This window comes from Colius striatus, chromosome 20 (assembly GCF_028858725.1).
Source record: "Colius striatus isolate bColStr4 chromosome 20, bColStr4.1.hap1, whole genome shotgun sequence".
Taxonomy (NCBI): domain Eukaryota; kingdom Metazoa; phylum Chordata; class Aves; order Coliiformes; family Coliidae; genus Colius; species Colius striatus.
In genome coordinates, this window is record NC_084778.1 from 8,463,364 (window position 1) to 8,484,101 (window position 20,738).

Genomic DNA, 20,738 nt, shown 5'->3' on the forward strand with positions numbered 1-20,738 from the left:
GCTTGAAAGTAGACCTGAAGGAGGAAAGAGATAAAACAAAGCTCACTAGAGAGAAGCCTGGGAGCAGTATGGCAGTGTTTGAGGGACAGCATGCCAGGAGGTTGTGGTGAGATCAGGGTCAGTCACTGTTCTCACAGGTAACAAGTGGCAGGACAGGAGGAAACAGCCTCAAGTTGCTCCAGAGGAGGTTTAGGTTGGATATTATGAACGTCTTCCCTGAAAGGGTTGGCCAGCCCTGGCACAGGCTGCCCAGGGCCCTGGTGGAGCCCCCATACCTCGGGGGATTCCAAAGCCTTGGAGCTGTGGGGCTGAAGGACAGGGTTTAGTAAGATGGCCGTGGCAGTGCCACACGTGGGAACAGTTGAACACAATGATCTTAAAGGTCTTTTGCAAGTTCAGTGATCCTGTGATTCTGTGACAACCGCATCTTGTCAGGGTCTCTTTGAAAACTGTAGGTCACACTTGACAAAATGAATCTCAGATGTAGGTATCTACACAAATGTGCATTTAGTTTCAACAGGCTTCAGAGTCCTTGCACACCAGGATGCCCTACTCTCTGTCCATAAGATACCACCTGACAAACAGTACTGTCCTCAGTAAGGATTGCCTTTTGTAAATTAAAAGCTGCTTACTTATTTCAGGCCTGCCAGAACAGCTCAGTGTGCTTCAGAGCTGCCTGAGGGCTTCAGAACTTGTTGTTTCAGGACTCCCACGTTTGTTTTTAGAATCTGAAGTTATTGTAATGCTCCACAAAGGCCACAGCAGCTGTAATGCTCCATTCTGTTGCTGTTGCTGAACACTGAGCATTATCTATGAGGCAGAAGATACTAAATACTGTGTGCCATACTTCACCTGAGAGCTGTCTCACAGAGGAACTCGCGTATGTCTTTGTGCTCGTTTTCAATTAGTCAACCGTTTAATTACAGTCCTTCTTTTTTCCTCCTGTTACAATCCTAAGAGCAAAAGGTCATGAGATTCTGAAGAAGAGAAGTCTCTAAGGTCAGTACAGTACTTTTATATTTCAGACCATGATATACAAGGTATACCATAAATAAATTTAAGACAAATACTTGTTACTTCAACTATGTAGGCACAAAGAAACCAGGGACTTTACTGAAGTGGAGAAATCTTCAATGGTATCATGATTCTGGATTCCATTTCCTGAATAAGGGGCACTGAAAAAAATTGAGACAAGGTTTAATTTCACTACCAAAGATCATTAGCAGTTTTGCATACTCAGTTTGAACAGATACTGCTGTCTCCAAACTCCTCTCCTCGCTAGTGCATGCCAAGTCACCAGTAACCCCCAGCATTCCTGTAACTGAAGAAGTACTCCTGAGAACGAGTGATTTTTCAGTATCATCTGCCTGCTCCCCTGAAGACAAACACTTCTATTCCTTTTCACCATAATGAAAGTCACCTTACATTTTTCCAGGATACCTCCTTTGAAATGTATCCCATGGAGCCCAAATGTGACATGCTCAGCATACTCTGGTGAGTTCTGTTACGAAAGCTGTCTTTGATCTCAAACATCTCCTGGCTTCTGGTTCCAAAGTCTAAATTCCTTTTTCAAAGGAATGCATTTAACAAGGCTCCCATGTTTAATGAAATATCAGAGGGAATAACTTCAGATAGATTCCACTTCTGTCTCCCTGAAATTCTGGACACAAATGGAAGCATTTACACAAGTCTTTTCTCCTACAGGAGAGGCACCTGTACAATTTACTGTCAATCTATCAACCTTTTTTGCAACTAGGTAACTTTTCCAGGTTTGTAGGATCAGTTGCAAAATTCACTTTACAGCTTAGTGAAATGTCCCTCCTTTCCTTTACAGCAGAAAAACTGACACACAGAACACACCAGAGATGCAAAACTTTATCACTGTGTAATGTGCTGAGGAACAAAAACGATGACATGCACAAAGTCTCCCTCCAGCATTCCAACAAAGTTAATAGGTTACCTGTGTAGTAGACTAGTTCATCCCAGCCTGGTTTATGCCACGCAGCATTCCTTATATCTTCTCGGGTTTGGAGATCTTTATAAGCTGGTGAGGGAAAACATCAAGCATAAAGCTTAGAAGCAACTCCTTTTCCTTCTACACACAAATAGCTCCCTTATTCTAGTTCATGACTTGGAGGCTGCAAATGCTGGGATGGAAAAAAGTCAGAAGTTCTTCTCCACAAAAAGGAAAAGCTCCCAAAGCAACACAAACAGAAGGAACTGGAGAAGAGAGAGATTGTCTTTGACAAAGGTAAGACAGACAATGCAAGAGCACGGGATTGCATGAGTGGTGTTGGATTTCTAATGGTGGAATAGAACATTCTGAATTGCTCAGACAGGAGGTTGACACTGTATGTTTTCTAAAAGAAATACCAATGTGTCTTTTCCAGCTGAAACAACCAAAAACATGTGAAAAGCAGCTGTGCATCTGTAGAGTCTGACACCAGAGAAAGGCAAGATACCATGATGCAGGAATATAAATAAATGCTTGACTTTCCTTTTTGCAGGTGTGCTTGAAACTAATCTGTACAAACCCGTCTTCAGCATGAATGGGGACACAGAAAAGAGATGGCAGGACGTGGCTTGTCATGCTTACATTACTGAGAGCAAACAAGCAGTCCCTAGTAAGAAAGGGCCATGACAAACTGTTGATGGAAACAAAACAAAACATAAAATGTTCACCTCTGCTTGCTAAGAATAAAGCCATGCACACAAAAACTAACAACATCAACAGCGCTGATGTAGAACAAAAAGAACCCTTTTGAGACACTTCTTTGCCTTTTGTAAAGATCTTGTCTCCTGGGCAAAGCCATCTGTCTGTTAGGGGCTGACTTGGTGAGGGAAAAAGGAGAAAAATTTACCCCAAAGGTGATGAACCATGTAGAGCTGTCCAATCTGTGAGAAAAATCCCCCAACCGCTTCATCGTTATCCTGTCGGAAACGAATTGCACGAGCCCTACAGAAAGACAAATCAGCCATTAAAACAGCAGATCTGGGTAGGAAATAAGTGAGAGGAAAACGGAGGTGAAATTAAGATAAAATGTTAAAGAGTATTTGTGGTACACCTCAGGAATTTGGACCAAAGTCTGGGATACACCCATTTTCAGCACTAAGTGTTTAAAATACACCTATGGATCTTGCCACAGTGAGTCAAAACTGGAGGCTTACAGTTCCACCAGACAGTGCCCCAATCATTCTTCAATGTTAGATTCAGTATAAAGACAACTGCTGCAACAGTGTAAAGGGACAGGCTGTTCTTACTGCAGGCTCTTCTAAAACGAAACCCTTGAGTCCCAGTTATATTGTCTTTGCCACACTCATTCACCACAGATTTTGTGGTAGTGGAATATAACATTTTTATTCCCAGAGACCTTTGTTATGCAGCTGTCCTTTGCAACACTCCATAATTCACAGTGTAAATAAGATGTGTATTTCTCTTAACTAGAAATCTGTTGTATCTTCTAAAACAGATCTGCTACCACTATAGATACACCTGTTTGGTAAAAAAACCCCTAAATTCTATTTACTTTAATCAAATTCATGTAATTAAATAAATTATATCAATGACATGTCTAAAATCCAAGTAAAAACCTTTGTTGAAACAACTGAAAATACCTTAAACTGTTTAAACATCACCCATTAGAATTGCAAAGGCAATGAATCTACATTGAAACAAACATATTGGTTTTAAATAAGACAAAATCACAGGCATCTACTCAACAGGAGACTGTCTCAAATGATTTTAGCCTACAGCTTAAAATACAGATGTGCTGCTCAGTAGCTTTTCCAAGAAGCAACTTCACTACTCTAAAAGTAAGTTTAAATGACAAGTCAGTCAGCTTCTAGAGGAGTTGTAAAAGACCAACAAAGCCTCAAGCTGCCACTCTTCACTGAGCAGTGCTTTCTGCCAGAAAGAAATAGCTTCTGCTATATTACAGCAAACTGAAAGGGTGATGAGAAGGAAAGCCCACAATGTTTGCACACAGAATTCCTCTTCCTTTCCTCAAGGGATAAGTTAAAGGTTAAAAAACTATCTTACAAGTTGCCTAAGTACAGAAGCAGGCCATCAATTAGGAGAATGAAATACTTTGCTACCATTCTGCTACGTCCACTATGTGCTTTTTAAACCTACATCTCTCAAACAGGAGAACACAAGTGCTAAAGCAACACTCACCAGTAATTTCCCCACTCAATCATTGTTCCAGGCTACAAAAACAAAACAGACTGTTAAAATTGTGGCTTAAAGAAAAGTAGAAACTCTGACAATTTTCACAACATTTGTGTGCAGAAAACATCACTTCAAGTGGGAAGGGCATTACGATAATCTGTAATGATATTGCTTCCTTAATGTGTTACTTCTCAGTCATGTGCCTGATGTTTCCTCCAGATGAAAATGCAGGGTTTTCAGCTCTGGAGATAACTGGCATCTTGTTGGAAGCCTGCTTTTATTTTGGACCCCACACTTTGGAAGCAATCATGCAACACCAGCTTTGCTAAGAACCAGACTTTTAAGATGAGGTCTGTTTCCCATCCGTATCCTATAACCATGCTTTGAAATGTTACTGCTGCCCAGAGCTTAAAAGATAGAAAGAAAAATTTAAACTTACTCTAAGTTGATAGGACCTCAGTTCATAAATATTAGGCCCCTCTCTGGGAACAGGTTCATTCCAGAAACTAAACTCCAACAACAACTGGTTCTTGCGTGAGAGAAGCATGTTACCTCTTTCTTTGCGAAACTCTGTGAACTCCTAAAAAGCAACGTGATTACTGTCAGACTGTGTGTTATGCCTCACAATACCAAAAAGTAACATATCATAAGGTAGCTTCATTACTTTTTTAATGCTATCTTGGGGTTTGGAACCATTGAAATCCTTAAAAGTGTAAAGGCATCTAAATTCTCCGGGCACATTTGAACGTTTCAAGTGGCATGCTTTCACAGAACTGAGTGTTTCATCCTCAGCACAAAGCTCAGGCAGTGTGGGATGAGTGGACAGTGAGGTGGATGGAGAGCTGGCTGAATGACAGAGCCCAGAGGGTGGTGATCAATGGCACAGAATCGAGTTGGAGGCCTGTGGCCAGTGGAGTTCCACAGGTAGGGGTTCTGGGGCCAGTCTTGTTCAACATCTTCATCAACCACCTGCATGAAGGGACAGAGGGACCCTCAGCAAGTTCCCTGCTGGCAGGGGTTGGGCTGGATGAGCTCTGCAGGGCCCTTCCAACCCCCACCATTCTGGGATTCTGTATTCAGGTGTCAACCTCAGGATTTCTGAATGTGAATCCCTTCTCCAAAGAGGTTTCTAAGTTTGCAGTGAGTGATGACATACTCAAGCAAAAGAGGGGTATTGAAAAAGAAGTGTTTTGGTCTGATTATTCTTTGTTCTCTTCTGGGTAAAATAACCAATTTTAACAAAAGTGATTCTTTTTACCTTGTTTTGACGGAGTTTACTCATGACCTCATTGAGAGCTGGGTAGCCTCCCTCATACCTCCACAGGTGAACTGAAACAGAGAAAAGGAAGCTTCGTCAGGGATGTCACAGACCAGTGCTAAACCTGATGGAATATCACAATATAAAATGCTCTTCATACTACAGAATTACACAAAAACAGGGATCAGGGAACAGGTTTAAAAGTCGAATTTCATTAAAGAAAGCCCTACATACTTGAACACTTTAAGAAACCTGCCCTGTTGGAAAATATTGCAATCTACTCTCAAGATAACAGGGAAATTTCTGAAAGGAGTTTTTTGTTGCCATGCTAGTAAGATGTAATGACTTCACATGTTTGTAGCTGAAACTAACATTCAGTTTCAGAGGATGATTTAATTTCAAAAAGGTGTTTTATTCCAATTGCATCTCAGAGCAACAGAGAGGTAAACATTATAGTTCAGAAAATTAGCCAAGTGCAAAGAGCAACACACATTCTGTAGGACATGAAAAATGATGAAGATGTTCTTTTTGAGATAAATATTACATTTTAAAATGCAGAAGATAGCTCACATGCTAGAATTGTCACATTTGCTAGGATTTTCCCCATAAACCAATTCCAGAACAGGTACCTGCATTTGATTTGTTTCAAAGCGTTGTCTCTTTAATAAATCATAAGAAATCCCTTTAGTAAGCCACAGTAAGATTTACTTACAAACACTTAGTATAGCAAGGCAACAATATTTCACCTCAAAGAGTCACAAAAGCTATTTTCTTTCCTCTAAAGCAGTCCTGTACTTCTTCCAGGAGAGTGAGCTCAGATGCAAAGCACCTGCATCTGCTGTCATGTCCCCCGGGCAAGTTTGATATATCCACCTTATATTAACACGGCCTGGGCAAAAGTACTGAACCAGCCAGAGCCCCATAGTCTGCTTTAGTGCACTGCAGGAACATTTTTGAGGCAGGATGCAATTACAAATACAGTCTGTGTGAATATATTACGAAAGCAACGAACGAGACCTGGCTAAGACATTCTCACTTCCACTGTCTTCATTCCCCAGCCTCCCTTCAACTCTTACAATTGCTTCTGGGATGTGGTTTGCTTTAGCTACTGCTGTCTCCTCGCTTTTGTTCAGTTTCAGTATTGCAACATGCTGTGAATGCAGGAAAAGTTAATGTGCACATGAGTATATGTTTCAGTAAGGAAGCACTGACATTGATACTAGCTTAGCTCTAAGAAACTATGTAAGGAGTATCAGCACATCTTGTATTCATGGCTTCCCATTCTTTCAATTTCCCAGAGCATGGGATGTTTTTCAGGTTCTCTCTCTACATTAGACTCTTCATAGCTATCTCTGTAGCAGCTCTTCAGTAATTTCTAGCTCCAGTGCATTTTCAATCTGCACAGTTAGGCAGTGTCCTTATCTGGACATGAAGTATTTTTACACTGCTCCAGTAAAGGCCTAGCTTGTTGTTGAGTTTACAATGCAATCACTTTTTCAGGTGGCATGAGTGGTTTGCATTTCATTATCATACAGCAATTACAGCAAAAAAGCCTGAGTAAAACTTTTGTGGTGGCCAATGCAATATAAACTGTGGTTTTGTGCTTTTGCCTTTAACCTAAATATTCAGGAATGTGACCTGTGCCCACAAAATGCTACAGGACCACATTTCACCCCAAACTGTTAATCTACCACCTGGAAAACATCAAAGTGTAGAAACAACAAGACAAATTTTAGGAATTAATGCTTTACTGTCAAACTCAGCAAGACAAAAAGCAAGCACTGTAAATGTTAATGGGAAGACTGGTAATTGATGCACACACACCCTTGCTGTATACATTGCTTAAGGTTTGCTGTCAACAGAGATGAGGTAAAGAGAAGAAACCTGCCAAGCACACGTTTCACTCGCATGGTTTTACATTCTGTTGTACTTCTATCTCCTACCAGCCTGATCTTGCTCTCCGTACCACGTGTTCCAAGTCCCCACCAGTGCACATGGGTAGTGTTTTTCTTCATGAATCTTTGGCAGCACCTCTTGACTTGAAAACAAGGAATACAAACACTATGTTGCATTTCCTTCAGGGAGGCTACAGTTGATATGTATAACAAATCACCACACGTTTATCATTACGGTAAGAAAATTCACAAGCTCTACTTTTCAGAAGAGAAAGCTGAAATACAAGAATCTGCTCCACAGGGGAAAGATTGCTACAACACTAGGAGAAATCAAGGCAAGTGTTACCATTTCTTAGGCTGCATGACAAATACAGAGCATGGCAGAATTCTTTCGATGCAATAGACTATGCCTATCACCTAAAAGGTTATCCAGCACGTTAGGAAAATAAATGTCAGGATGCCTCACTTACAGAAAATGCTGCCTAACCACGTGGGTGATTTGCTTTAGGAAAAGCTTTTCTTTATCAAAGGAGGTAGAATACATAGAAACAGGAAAAGACAGTCTCTGGTACCAGTTATAACACTATTCATCCTGTTGAGGCGAATTAATGAACGCAAGTGTTTCGACAGATGAAACAATGACTGTATGTCACAGGAGGCAGCCTTACTGCTTTCTACCATTTCAGAAAGTAGTCTTACTCTGAGGCAGATTACCATTACAGTATACAATGAAACTGCCTTCAAAGATCTCCAATATAAAATGTCTAGTTTGACTATTTCCTGTATTTCTCACACCTTGTCAAACTTCAGAAGTGGCCTACATTAGTATTAGCAAATTAAGCTGTACTGATTGCTGTTGAGGTTTGGACAGCTTTCTTTGCACTCTATTTTGATAAGTCAATTAGTGTGGTTGAACTTTTAATAGTTTTCCCTTGAATAATTAATTACTCCTATTACTCAGTTTGGCTCACAGGCAATGAGTCTCTGCACAGTATCAAATAATAGGGAGCAGGCTGGTCTTGGGCTGAGTCACTAGATTCGAGTTTTCCCTTTGATTCTGCCACTGACTTTCTAGATAACCTTGAGCAAATCTCATTACCAATTTGCACCTCAGTTTTTCTCACTACATTGTGTAAATAATATGACAGGATGACTCTCTAAGGATGTTTTCAGGGGTGTTTCACCATCAGTTTGTTTTTGCAAAGCATAGTGAGATCCTAGAAAGGCAGCTTTAAACAGGACTGTTACATTATTACAGCAATCCTAAATACACTGTTGAAAATTACAGAAAAAACCCACCTACAGAATACCTTCTGAATACCATTTTTATTCCTTTTAACAATCATTGTTCTTAATTCTTCAGAAGGGGCCCTTAACCACAGTGATTCATGACGTACTCTTGCAATTGTCTTTAATAATTACTTCTTTATTAACACACAGTGACTAATCTTGATTTGATCAAGAATAAGGAATTAACCTGTTCATCTTTAATTTAGGAAGCAGCTCAGAGAGGCTTAGGTTTTTTTAATTACTCCATTCTGAAGTTTTCTCCTCCCCTGGAAGACCTAAACCTGCTTTGGTTTGGAAACCAGGAGTACTTCATCTGCTTGCTGTCAGCAGTTTTGTTCTTTGCTATTGCCTCTTTCCTCACAAAGGGTTCTGCTTTCACTCAATATCAAGTAGCTCACGAGGTAAGGCAGAGAAGTGGTTCCCTGTCTTGTACAATTGACCATGTTTATATTAAGCTTTTAAACAGAAGGCTGGTTGAGTGATAACTGTGCTTCCCTGCATATTTATTCATTTAAAACAACAAAAGCTAAAAATACCTTAAGATTGAATGGTATTTTTACATTCAAAGGGACGAGTTTTTGGGTTATCTAGCCTCATGTCAAAGCTCACCACATGAAGGCACAGAGATGTCAGACAACCTGCCCGTGGCAGTACAGCCAAGCAGTAACAGAACAGAGGACAAAACCTGCGAGTCGTGAACTCCCTCCCCACCTTCCCAACCCATCCACCACACTCACAAAGTTGGTGGCAGCAGGGTATCACTATGCCAAGAATGTTTTATCTGACTGACAAGGTGATGGCTGTCAGTTCAAGAGTTGTTTTGAAATGTGTAAGGCTCACTATGTTTTCAAATTGAAACGTATGGCTCTCGAAAAGGCAGCTGTTCTGGCTCCAGAGCAGAGACTGTGTAGGCAGAACAGGACTGACATTTCTGCAACTGTGACCTTATAGCAGTAAATTTACAATGTTATTAATTTGTACATTTGATAAAGCTGTAACTTTTTGTAAAACCCCTAATAGTATTGCTCCCTTCAGAGGATGTCAGCCTGGTGCAAAGATCCTAGCCAAGGACTTCCATAGCTCTTTACAGTGTTAGGTTAGTGGTCAGACTTGGATGGTCTTAAAGGTCTTTTCCAATCCTTGGATTTTTAAAATCTCCTCAAAGTTATACTTTCATTTAATATTGGCATGTAGCTTTACTTGCTAGTGATCTCTCCTTTTTCTTCCTGCTGACCATCACCACACTCAGCACATTCCTAGGTGGCAGGAGTGGGACATGCTAGCATACCAGGTCCTACCTGAATGACCAGCAACAGTCAGGTATCAATGAGGAGGGAGAGAGCTGTTCCAACAAATGTCACCAATGTTTTCACAAAAGGCATCATCCTAAATTGCATCTTAGGAAAATGATACCTCCAAGAAGGAAGGCACGGTGTGAAATAAGCAAAGTATCTTTTGTCACCTCTTTCAAGGAATAATCTGATCTATTTAACACCATACCCTGAAAGTAACAGCAGAATTTTTCCACCTCCCCTCTAAATGATGATGATATTTGCCAATTTTCAGAACAGTTTGTGTACAAATCAACAGGTCTAAAACACGCAAACTTACCAAAGCTTGTTGTAGGCATCTAGACATTCTGGTTTTACATTGTGAACTGAAACAACAGCATTGAGAAACACTGAGTGAGAAATGCACAGACAGAAGAAACAAATGGTAATGTTAAATATAAAAATATCACTCACTCTGTAGTTTATACAGACTGCTGGTCTCTCTTTTGGCTAAAAGGTTCGAGTGAGCATCTTTCCTTGGATCGACTTTGCGAACAAAGAGCGATTTTAACCAACTGTCTTCTCGAGGTCTGCTAGCTGAAGATGCCAGCCCCCTACACATGAACAAGCACATCATACTGTCACTGAGCATGTCTTGAACATGTCCACGCAGAAGGGAAGACAGGTGCAACCAAGCTCAATGCAAACAGTATCACACCACAGTTACACATGGGCCTGGTACTAAAACTCACCGAGCCAAAGGCTGTTCTTTCCCCATACACAAAGCACCTCACTAGACAGAGCTGAGCAGTCAACCACACACTATCTGCTCTTGTTCTTCATGCTCATGGCAGGGAATGGGTGGATGGTGCTTTTGCTGCCTATTTATCTTCTCCCTAATCAAGTGTCTTTGCTTAAGAAGGCTGTGTCTGTCCTGATGTACACAGACAAGAGTGAAAAAGAGCATAAAGACAGTGTGCATAAGGAAAAAATGGCACAGTGTAAATAGGAAAGTAACTGCCATATGTTCCTTAAATACAGCTCTAAAAAAGGAAAAAGTTCAGTAGCACATCTTTCAAGAGAAAAAGGAAAATCAAAGTCGAATTTGGGGAAAATGGCAAGTGGCAGGAAACAAATGGGCTGCAAATATTTCAATTCAAAGTGAGGTGCAGAGCCTCAGTCTTTGTACAACAGTTACAATTTCCCTTTCCTCGAAACTGAGCAATTTCAGTTAATCTGATTTGTATGCAGTTTCTGTGAGTACACTTTCAAAATCTCACTGCTCCTCTCCTTCCCAGAATATTACACTGAGAGTTGTGCTTCTCTAAAATGACATTAAAGGAACTATTCTTCTCTTTTCCAGCTGACAGAAGACCCCTATGGTCACCAAAAACTGTGCAGAAGGACAAGCTGGGGTATGTAACTGGGTCTCTACAGGGTGTGACAGGGGACTCCAAGCTCAAATGTTTTTTTCTTCTTCTTTCTCAAAAGTACTTCCTCTACTTTGCCTCTTTTTGCTATGGGGTTTCTGCTGAAATACTGAAACGTTTCTCTGACATACTAAAAATGCTGCACCACAGATGGAAATTTAAACCTTTTCCTGACTCAGAAGTCAACTTTTCACCCTTAATTAATGACTAGAAGATACAGAAGATGGCCATCAATCTTCAGCTATAAAGCTGTCTTCCTTACATCAAGTTAGTGACAATCATTCAGGGAAAAAAGGTAAGGTACAAAACTCTGAACTTCCTTTGGGAACAATCTTGTTATGAGTATGTCTGGCTCTGTTACAAAGCAGTAGCTCACACCATCAGTGCTTTTCAATAACCAACCTTTTAGTCCCAGAGTCTGAAATTAACAAAATTAACTGGTTCACCCCATGGAAGCAGGATGGAGGAAAGGAAAAGTATTTCACAGCAGAGAAACTGTAAGAACCAAGGAACAACTGCAGCTGAGACGTCCTTCCAAGTTCAAAAGGAACTGGTAAATACATTACTGGTGTATTTATCAAAAGCAGTGCCTTCTTTGGCCCTTGGCAAAGGCGTAAACGTGTTTCTGTGCTGAAAGCTAAGCAGCTGTTCCTGAGCACGAGCACTGAGAAGGGCATTCCACAATAAGGCTGTCACTAGAACAGAGGGTACAGAGCTGCTTGCAGTGGACTTATCTGATTCCAGATGGAGGTGAGGCACAGGTGACTGCAGCCAGTGTTGTCACAGCTCGATCACGTGCCACAGACACATAAGCTGCCCCAGACAGAAGGGGGTAAGCCCCACCTAATAATAATCCAAGTTGTTTTAAAAACCTCCCTTGAAGTGAGCACTTAATGCTCACTGGATAGCAAATGTGGCTCAGGGAGACAGAACTCAATGCCAGTCCTGCAGTGCTCATTTTTCCAACTCAGATCTGTAAACTACCCTGTTTCCTCCCTTTATCAAATGGAGTTAGCAACTAGCATTTACAACACTCTCCTATGAGGATTATTGTCTGCAGCAAACTTTGAAGATGAATGAGACAAATGAGTATAATCCAAGATTAGCTCTGGAATTAGCTAGGGATTAAATCCCACTCTTTGGACTGTCAGTTGTGAGCATCGACCACAAATTAGTTCAAAACTAATCCATCATCCAAAGATCTCCTTTTAACACACTTCTTAACATTACACCCCAAAATACTGTTCCATGTAAAACAGATTCTGGATCCAACTGTTTCAGAACCCAAACAGCACTAATGAAAATGTGCCTAGATACATGGAATGAATGTGGACACACTATACAGGATTACCACCACACTCCACTGGTTTTTATTTTCTGGCAACAATACTCATTAAAGAGTTTTCGCATAATCTTTTAAGGTGCTGCTGGAGTCTGCTAGCAAGTTCTTATCCTACAAATGACACTGGTTTAGTTTTCTTGCTGCAAACACTGTGCTCATACTGAACAGCTGGCTTAGATTAAAAACAATGCTGAAAGCACTCCTATCCCCCTCAGCTTCTGCATTAGCACAAAATATAAACTGGGTGAGAGGTCACTGGGTCAGATATTTAGATTCTGTAGAAACCTGTGTTTGCCTGGAAGAAAAGCAACTTGTCTGTAATTGACAGGTTTTGACCTGTGGTATAAACATATGTCAAAGTTTATTTGAAAGAAAACACGAAAACATGCATGTAAAACCTCACAACATATCTTCTACACATCTCTCTACGCTTCTGTTTTAAGAAGCTGATGGTAGCACTGCCTTTAGTCTTGCACTGGGGCTGCTGTATGTTCTGAGGCTCATGACAGCAGCTTTCCCTGTCTCAAAGGAAGGAAAAAACATGTGTGCACCCATCCCAGTTTGGTCTCTTCTTTGTTTCCAATGCCCAGGGACTGTGTGTCTCTGCAGGGGTGCACATCTGCGCCCAAGAGCTGTGTGTGTGTGTGCCCATCACCGACCCTTTGCACATCAGACGTGGGCATGCAAATGTCTGTACCCCAAAACTCGATGGATGTGTCTGTGCATGTGCTCCAGTGCTGGGGGGTTGTATGCCCATGCACACACATCCCAGCTCCTCAGGGAAGTATGAACAGACATGCCCTGACACCCAAAGTATGCATACACATTTTGGGATCCATAATGATAATGATGTGCACAGCCATGCACCCTGACACTGGCAAAAACACATAGATGTTGGGCAGTGATGCAAGCTGGGACCCTGAGCATGGAGCTGTTTTGTGTCCTGACAACAAGGGGTGCTGTGTGTGCAGCCACACACCTCAAACCAAGGGACATGCGGTACAGAGGCCATGCACTGTGTTGCTCAGTGGAGCTGGGATGCTCTATGGCACCTCACAGGTGTGAGGTGGCTGTGCAGCCCGGCGGCAGGCACACACGGGTGTGAAGTGGCTGTGCAGCCCAGCAGCAGGCACACACGGGTGTGAGGTGGCTGTGCAGGCCGGCAGCCGGCGCTGCGCTGCAGAAGACGCGGGTCCGTGCAGCCGAAGGAACGGGCTCAGCGGGTCAGCGGCGCAGCCGCTGCCCGCCGCCCAGGGCCAGACCTGGGGGAGAGAAGGGAAGGGGCTGGCCTTGGGGCCCGTGACCTTGACGGCCGCCCCGAGCGGGCCGCACTCCCCGCCCCGCGGGCCCGGCCCGTCAGCTGCCCGGCGAGCGGGGCGCCATTTCCCAGCAGCAAAGGGGAAAGGGGGGGGGGCGGGGGGGGGTCGACGCGACGCGGACGGCAGTGGCTGCATCTCCAGCCTCCCTCGGCGGCCCCCTCCCACCCTCTCGGGGCTCACCTGAGGGCCCGTCCGCCGCCGGGCGGGAGGCGCGGCAGGGCGCTGGCGCCCGCCAGGCTCCGCCGCAGCAGCACTCGCGCCGCCATCTTGCTCCGGCCGCCTCCCTCCTGGGCCGGAGACGGGCTGACCGCTGCGGCGCCGCCGCCGGCCGCGAGGGGGCGCCCCAGGCGCATGCGCAGGCGGCCCCGGACCCGCCGGCGCGCGCCCAGCGTGGGGGGCGAGGCCTGGGGCAGGGGGGTCGCGCCTGAGGGCAGCGAGAAACAACCACGGGTCAGGGCCGAGTCCTGCTGCCCCACGGAAATGTTTCACCCAGGCGCTGTTGGGATGTTTTCTTCCCACGGCTGCAGCTAGGGCAGTCTGTAATGTGGCTGTATAGGTGGTGTGTGCTAGAGTCAAAGCCTGAAAGAACTTGAAATGAAGCATAAATGTGGAATTTGGCTTAATAAAGGGTGGTTCTAAAAGCAACTAGCCAAAAAAGCCAGAGAAAAATTAATGAGCAAAGCTTTTCTTTACACACAGTGCACCTGCTGCCACTGTGATTTCTCTATCAGCAGTCACACACACCATGTGCTTCAGCATCAGTGAGGTACAATGTTTGTGGTGCCTCTGAAAACAGTTTAACCCACACTTGCCATCACTCTTTGAAAAACAAGTTATGCTCCAGACTAAGGACCTTTAATGCCATTTTGATCTGAGGGCACGCTGAATTCTTAAAGCACCCTTCCAGAGCCTTCCTGCAAGCTGAAAAAGAACCTGATGTCCTTTTCTGATCAACCAGTTGTAGAAAAAAAATAAGAGCATTTTCACAGCCACTGAAGAAAAATCACAGGAAATACAGGGACAGAAGACTTACCTCTCCAGTTAGATGCAGATGCAACTCATAACCAAACAGGCAACTGTTTCCTACAAACATTTTATGTTTAGTTTCCAGAAGGCTCAAATCACAAGTGCAGAGGGTCCAGTTCCTTCACAACTTCAGCTCAGGTCTCACCTCCCTCAGCCTAGGGAAGCAGCTCTGTGTTTGCATCCATTTGAGCAGGGGCCAGGCCCAGGTTTCCTTCCACTTTGGCAAGGGCCTCCATCAGCCAGCAACATTGCTAATCTACGTAAACCTCAACCACTTCAACAAACACACCCAGCAGCCGTGAGTTTTGAGTCACTTCCTCAGAGGCCATGTTCACATCACTGATTTAGACATTTGAATCAAGGTGCCCTGACACCCCAGCTGATTGATCTGACATGCAGGATAACACTTGAGTACTAGTATGTGAAAAGCAGGTTTTTTTTTTTGTTTGAGGCACTGAACAAAATTTAAGTTTCTTCTTGTTCCTGGCCCAAAATAATTTGCTGAGTCCAAATGGACTTTGCTGGCAGCCTGCAGGCAGCTGGAAGGGGTTTTGTACAGGCAAAGGAAGCTAACAGGCAAATGATTTACACCACTCTGACAATAGAAGGGAACAGCACTAGAGTAAGCTGTATCAGTTCTTAAAGTAAGACATTTTAGGTCAAAGAAGCTCTGTTCATATACACCTTGATTACCTTCTGATCTTAAACAAAGACAAATGACAGGTAGGCACAGCCTTAATAGACTACTCTCCCCTCCACTGAGAGACATGGATGTCCCCACACATGCTGGGCTCTAAGGCAGATGCCCCTTCAGAGCTCAATGAAAAGCCATCAACACAAGGCTGCTGTCACAGTTGCATGCTCTGTTTGCTTCATGTCCTGGACAACAGCACACAAGATCCCCAGAGCTGCAGCAGGATAATGTGATATTTAATGATTAACTGCTGTGGCCTTCCAGTTTCATACACAGCAAATCACCCCTCCCCCAAAACGTGCTGCTTTTAATTCATTTTTCTGATGAGACTAAATCTAGCCATCTTTACTTCTACTTTTTTTGGCTTTGTATTCTCATCATCATTTCCTGCTGGCTGAAGTTCAAACAGATCCATCTCTTCCAGCACTGAATGGTTCCTTTGGACATGTTACACAGACAACTGGGCTAAGCTACCCAGAGTTCTTACTCTTACCTTACTGTCAGTACAAAGACAAGCACAGCTGGGATTTTGTTAGAGATTCTGGAAGTTAGAAGACACTGCAATGTGGTAAGAGCAACTGTAAGAGGAAATAAGGACACATGCAGGTGGCTGGTTTTAAAATTCTGCACTTCCTTTCAAAAAGTTTAATAGCATTATCTAAAGGAATCCTACAAACCACAGAACGCTGTCTGAAATACAGATCCAATCATATAATGACCCTCCCACCAAATCTAAACATTATACAGTTATATTCTTATTTTTCTCCATACAGAAGAGTCATTCAAAGTGAGCAGCTGGCTTTGGAAACTGCCAAGTCTCAGGGCAAAAACTACATGCAACAAAATAAAGTGTTAACACTAAACTCACATATTCTCTGTATTCTCAGTTAAAGATTTGAGGTGCTTACCGACCTGTAGCATCTGTTCTCACAAGCAACTGTGTTTTACTACTCATTTTGACTACAGATTTCATTGGAACATTTAACAAACAAGGCCCCAGAGATTCCCCAACAGAGACAAGCTGAAAAGCCCTCTGTTGAAGTATTTTCCTCACTATTTGTCTGTTGAACAAACTTTAAGTTCTTGAAGCTTTTCACTTAGATAGGTAGTATCTGCCTCTGTCAGGTTTTCTGAATCTGACAGATTCTCCAAGAATCTGGTTCCTGCACAGGGCTTTCCTGTTATTGGATCTATGACATTTCCAACCTTGAAAACAATTTCAGCCAGTTCGTGTTTCACATGTTTGCTCCTTCGCTCAGGCAGAGCTTTCAGAAGGACAATGTCTCCAACCACACACTGCTGCAACGGATCATGGGCAAAGTATGTTTTTCGTTTGTTAAAGAACTGTGGAAGGAAAAAAAGAAGGAAACCTTGGAATTAGAGTTCAAAAACTAAGCAACTGGAAAATATGTAGTTAATATAAAACAAATTGTTTCACAAAGAAGAAGTCTTATATCTTTTTTAATGAGGTTCAGTTTGAATCATGGAGAAATGCCACTGTGTACTGTATTTTGCCAAAGGAAGCAGAGCACTATCCTTCCCTGACAATCTCTCTAGTCAGGGTGTTGTAGCTGTAGAAAAGGAGATGGAGAAGAAAAGTCAAGTACAGAAGTTCTTACTAGAACAGTAGAATTCAATCTTTCTTTTAAGACTGAAATCCACAGGACCCATTCTCTATTCCTGACTCTATCCTTAACCTTCTGATCACCAAAGGCAAGTTATTCCATCTACATGTACCACAGATTCCCTGATTTAAAAATGAAGAAAATACCATTTTTAACCTCTGTGTTTGGAATGCATTGACAAGAAGTGATAAATACTAAGCTCATCTAGCATGTAACAGCCTAGGTTCAAATACTAAGTGTGCTTACACCTGTGCACACAGTAAAATTGGTACAAAGTTTATAGTAAAAGTGATTAAGATAACAAAGTTTCCAAACCAAAGCACACACCCAACCAATGTGAAAAATAAAATCTGAGTGTTAAACAACAAAAATTTACCTTCTCAACTGAGAACAAATGCAGTGCATTAACAGAGCACTTAGAAATACATTTAGCAGGTAACTTGTAAGGAAAAGTGACAGAATCACAGAATGGTAGGGGTTGGAAGGAACCTTTATAGATCATCCAGTCCAATCCCCTGCTCAAGCAGGACCAGTTAGATCAGGTCACACAGGAACATGTCCAGGTGGCTTGTGAAAACCTCTTGAGAAGGAGCCTCCACACCCTCCCTGGGCAGCCTGGGCCAGGGCTCCCTCACCTCACACTGAAAGAGTTTTTTTCCTTCTGTTTAAATGGAACTTTTTGTGTTCCAGCTTCTTTCCATCACCCCTTGTCCTGTCACTGGATACAACAGAAGAAAGTGCTGCCCCAACCTGACATCCACCATTTAGATATTTGTAAATATTAACTTCACAACACACTGCTTTTCCTCCTTTGCAGTCATCCCCACAGCCAAACTGTTATGCAACTTCCCTAAGGAGTTGGCATTGTAAAGATCTAGCAAAAACTCCAAGAGTCATATCAATAAAACATTTCTCCACACAGTAAAAAAATTACCATGCAAGATAAGTTGATAACCAGCTTTTACCTTTAGTAAGTAAGGATCTAGCACAAGCCTTGACACTCTCACTTTGGCAGTTTTCTGCATTTTGGTTCCTATTACTTTCCCTACTATCCATTTTGCATGGACAGCTCCACGTGGTACAGACATTGTTTAGTTATGGTCATCCAGTGCCTGGCAACAAGCAAGCAGACATGTTATTTTAACAAAAACACATAACCAGTCTCTGATCAATACTCAAATTATGATTTCTGTTCCCAACTAACAGCTTAATTAGAACACTTTGTTAGAAAAACAGGGTAGGTATAAGCAGTTCAAAACACCATATGTTGCACCCCCTCAACCTTGTTTTACAAGGTAAGGAGGGATATGAACATGTCCCCATTACCAGAGAAAGATCCTTCAGCGTGGCATTAAAAATAGGTGTTAATAGTATGAGGCTAAGACCTTATCCCACAAAGTCCACACAATTGCTTTGAGTCATACCAGCTGTCACATTCACAAAACAGAAATGTGTAGCTGTAGAAGTGATGAATTTAACTTGCTGCAGACCTGTTAACTCTTGTCATATACAGGTCTGATTGACTCCAACAAAGAGCAGCCTGTAACTTTTGTTCAAAAGGTCACTTGCTTCTGTGTATCTCGTTATTAGCTGAGTTGATGAAACCTAAGAAAAGCAATAAGCTTCTCAAAGTGTAAATGACATATCACAGAGCTGACCTACAGTAAGTATAATTGGTCTTGCAGGAGTCATGGGCTAAACATTAGAAGACTCGAATCAACATTCAAACTGATGAAGACAAATAACTCTTGTCTCTCCTACCCAGTTGCACACTGTTAAGCACAACTGATACTCCTTCAATTCTCCATCTATCCATTTTTACAAGACTAAACAACACTTGCTTTGATGTTGCAACCCACTCAAACAGAAGCTTAGGGATACACAGACACATCCATAGTATGAAATGCTTCACGCAGCAACGCTCAGGGTTGCTTTTACCATTCCTGACTCAGCTGTGCAACCCACAGGGTGTGAGAATGGAGTTCAGCGTGAGAGGCTTCCCTGCAAGACAGGGCTGGCCACCTTCAAGGGCACAGTGAGCAGCCAGGGAGCGAAACGGCGGCGAAATAAGCAACACCCACAGCGCACAAGGGATCTGCCAGGAAGAGCCAGACTGGGTGTCTCGCACGGCAAGTTCGAAGAGACTGAGCCGCCCCGGCTGCCACCTCCCGCACCAGGCCCGGCCTGGCAGACGCCCTGTAGTAGCGCTGAAGGGGAAGGCACTGTCTGGGAGATGCCGGGCCCCAGCTCAGCTCCCAGCGATCCACTCCGGCTCCTGGAGTGGCCTTGGCCCGGCCCAGCCCAGCCCGGCCCACAGCCCCGCTCACCGGCAGCGCTCCCCGGCCCGGCCCGTAGCTCCGCTCACCGGCCCGGCCCGCAGCCCCGCTCACCAGCAGCGCTCCCCTAGCCCGGCCCGTAGCTTCGCTCACCGGCAGCGCTCCCCCGGCCCAGCCCTGCCCGCAGCCCCGCTCACCGGCAGCGCTCCCCCGGCCCAGCCCGGCCCGCAGCCCCGCTCACCGGCAGCGCTCCCCCGGCCCAGCCCGGCCCGCAGCCCCGCTCACCGGCAGCGCTCCCCCGGCCCGGCCCGCAGTCCCGCTCACCGGCAGCGCTCCCCCGGCCCAGCCCGGCCCGCAGCCCCGCTCACCGGCAGCGCTCCCCCGGCCCAGCCCGGCCCGTAGCCCCGCTCACCGGCAGCGCTCCCCCGGCCCAGCCCGGCCCGCAGCCCCGCTCACCGGCAGCGCTCCCCCGGCCCGGCCCGGCCCGCAGCCCCGCTCACCGGCAGCGCTCCCCCGGCCCGGCCCGCAGCCCCGCTCACCGGCAGCGCTCCCCCGGCCCAGCCCGGCCCGCAGCCCCGCTCACCGGCAGCGCTCCCCCGGCCCGGCCCGGCCCGCAGCCCCGCTCACCGGCAGCGCTCCCCCGGCCCGGCCCGCAGCCCCGCTCACCGGCAGCGCTCCCCCGGCCCAGCCCGGCCCGCAGCCCCGCTCACCGGCAGCGCTCCCCCGGCCCAGCCCGGCCCGCAGCCCCGCTCACCGGCAGCGCTCCCCCGGCCCGGCTCGCAGCCCCGCTCACCGGCAGCGCTCCCCCGGCCCGGCCCGGCCCGCAGCCCCGCCCACCGGCAGCGCTCCCCCGGCCCAGCCCGGCCCGCAGCCCCGCTCACCGGCAGCGCTCCCCCGGCCCAGCCCGGCCCGCAGCCCCGCTCACCGGCAGCGCTCCCCCGGCCCGGCCCGCAGCCCCGCTCACCGGCAGCGCTCCCCCGGCCCAGCCCGGCCCGCAGCCCCGCTCACCGGCAGCGCTCCCCCGGCCCAGCCCGGCCCGCAGCCCCGCTCACCGGCAGCACTCCCCCGGCCCGGCTCGCAGCCCCGCTCACCGGCAGCGCTCCCAAGCCGCACCGCACACCCCGGCAGCCGGAACGGGCGGAGC

The 20,738-nt window shown here is 45.2% G+C and overlaps 1 protein-coding gene across 10 annotated transcripts; it reads right to left on the reverse strand.

The window, feature by feature from the left end:
• Nucleotides 1-887: 887 nt before the first annotated feature.
• On the reverse strand, nucleotides 888-20,725 carry NIPSNAP2 (nipsnap homolog 2). Of its 10 annotated transcripts, none has more exons than XM_062012572.1 (14): nucleotides 20,686-20,725; nucleotides 19,400-19,525; nucleotides 18,284-18,430; nucleotides 16,900-17,037; nucleotides 16,187-16,251; nucleotides 10,357-10,496; nucleotides 10,223-10,268; nucleotides 7,370-7,464; nucleotides 5,427-5,497; nucleotides 4,608-4,748; nucleotides 4,175-4,206; nucleotides 2,862-2,956; nucleotides 1,961-2,044; nucleotides 888-1,175 (listed from the first exon to the last, which is right to left on the reverse strand). In XM_062012572.1, exons 3-14 carry the CDS (start codon nucleotides 18,404-18,406, stop codon nucleotides 1,111-1,113), a joined length of 1,095 nt encoding a protein of 364 aa, XP_061868556.1. In that variant the 5' UTR covers nucleotides 18,407-18,430; nucleotides 19,400-19,525; nucleotides 20,686-20,725; the 3' UTR covers nucleotides 888-1,110. The 10 variants fall into 10 exon arrangements, with proteins under 10 accessions (XP_061868556.1, XP_061868558.1, XP_061868559.1 ...); XM_062012574.1 differs by having other exon boundaries at nucleotides 20,647-20,717; XM_062012575.1 differs by lacking the exon at nucleotides 20,686-20,725 and adding an exon at nucleotides 19,748-19,765.
• Nucleotides 20,726-20,738: the final 13 nt, after the last annotated feature.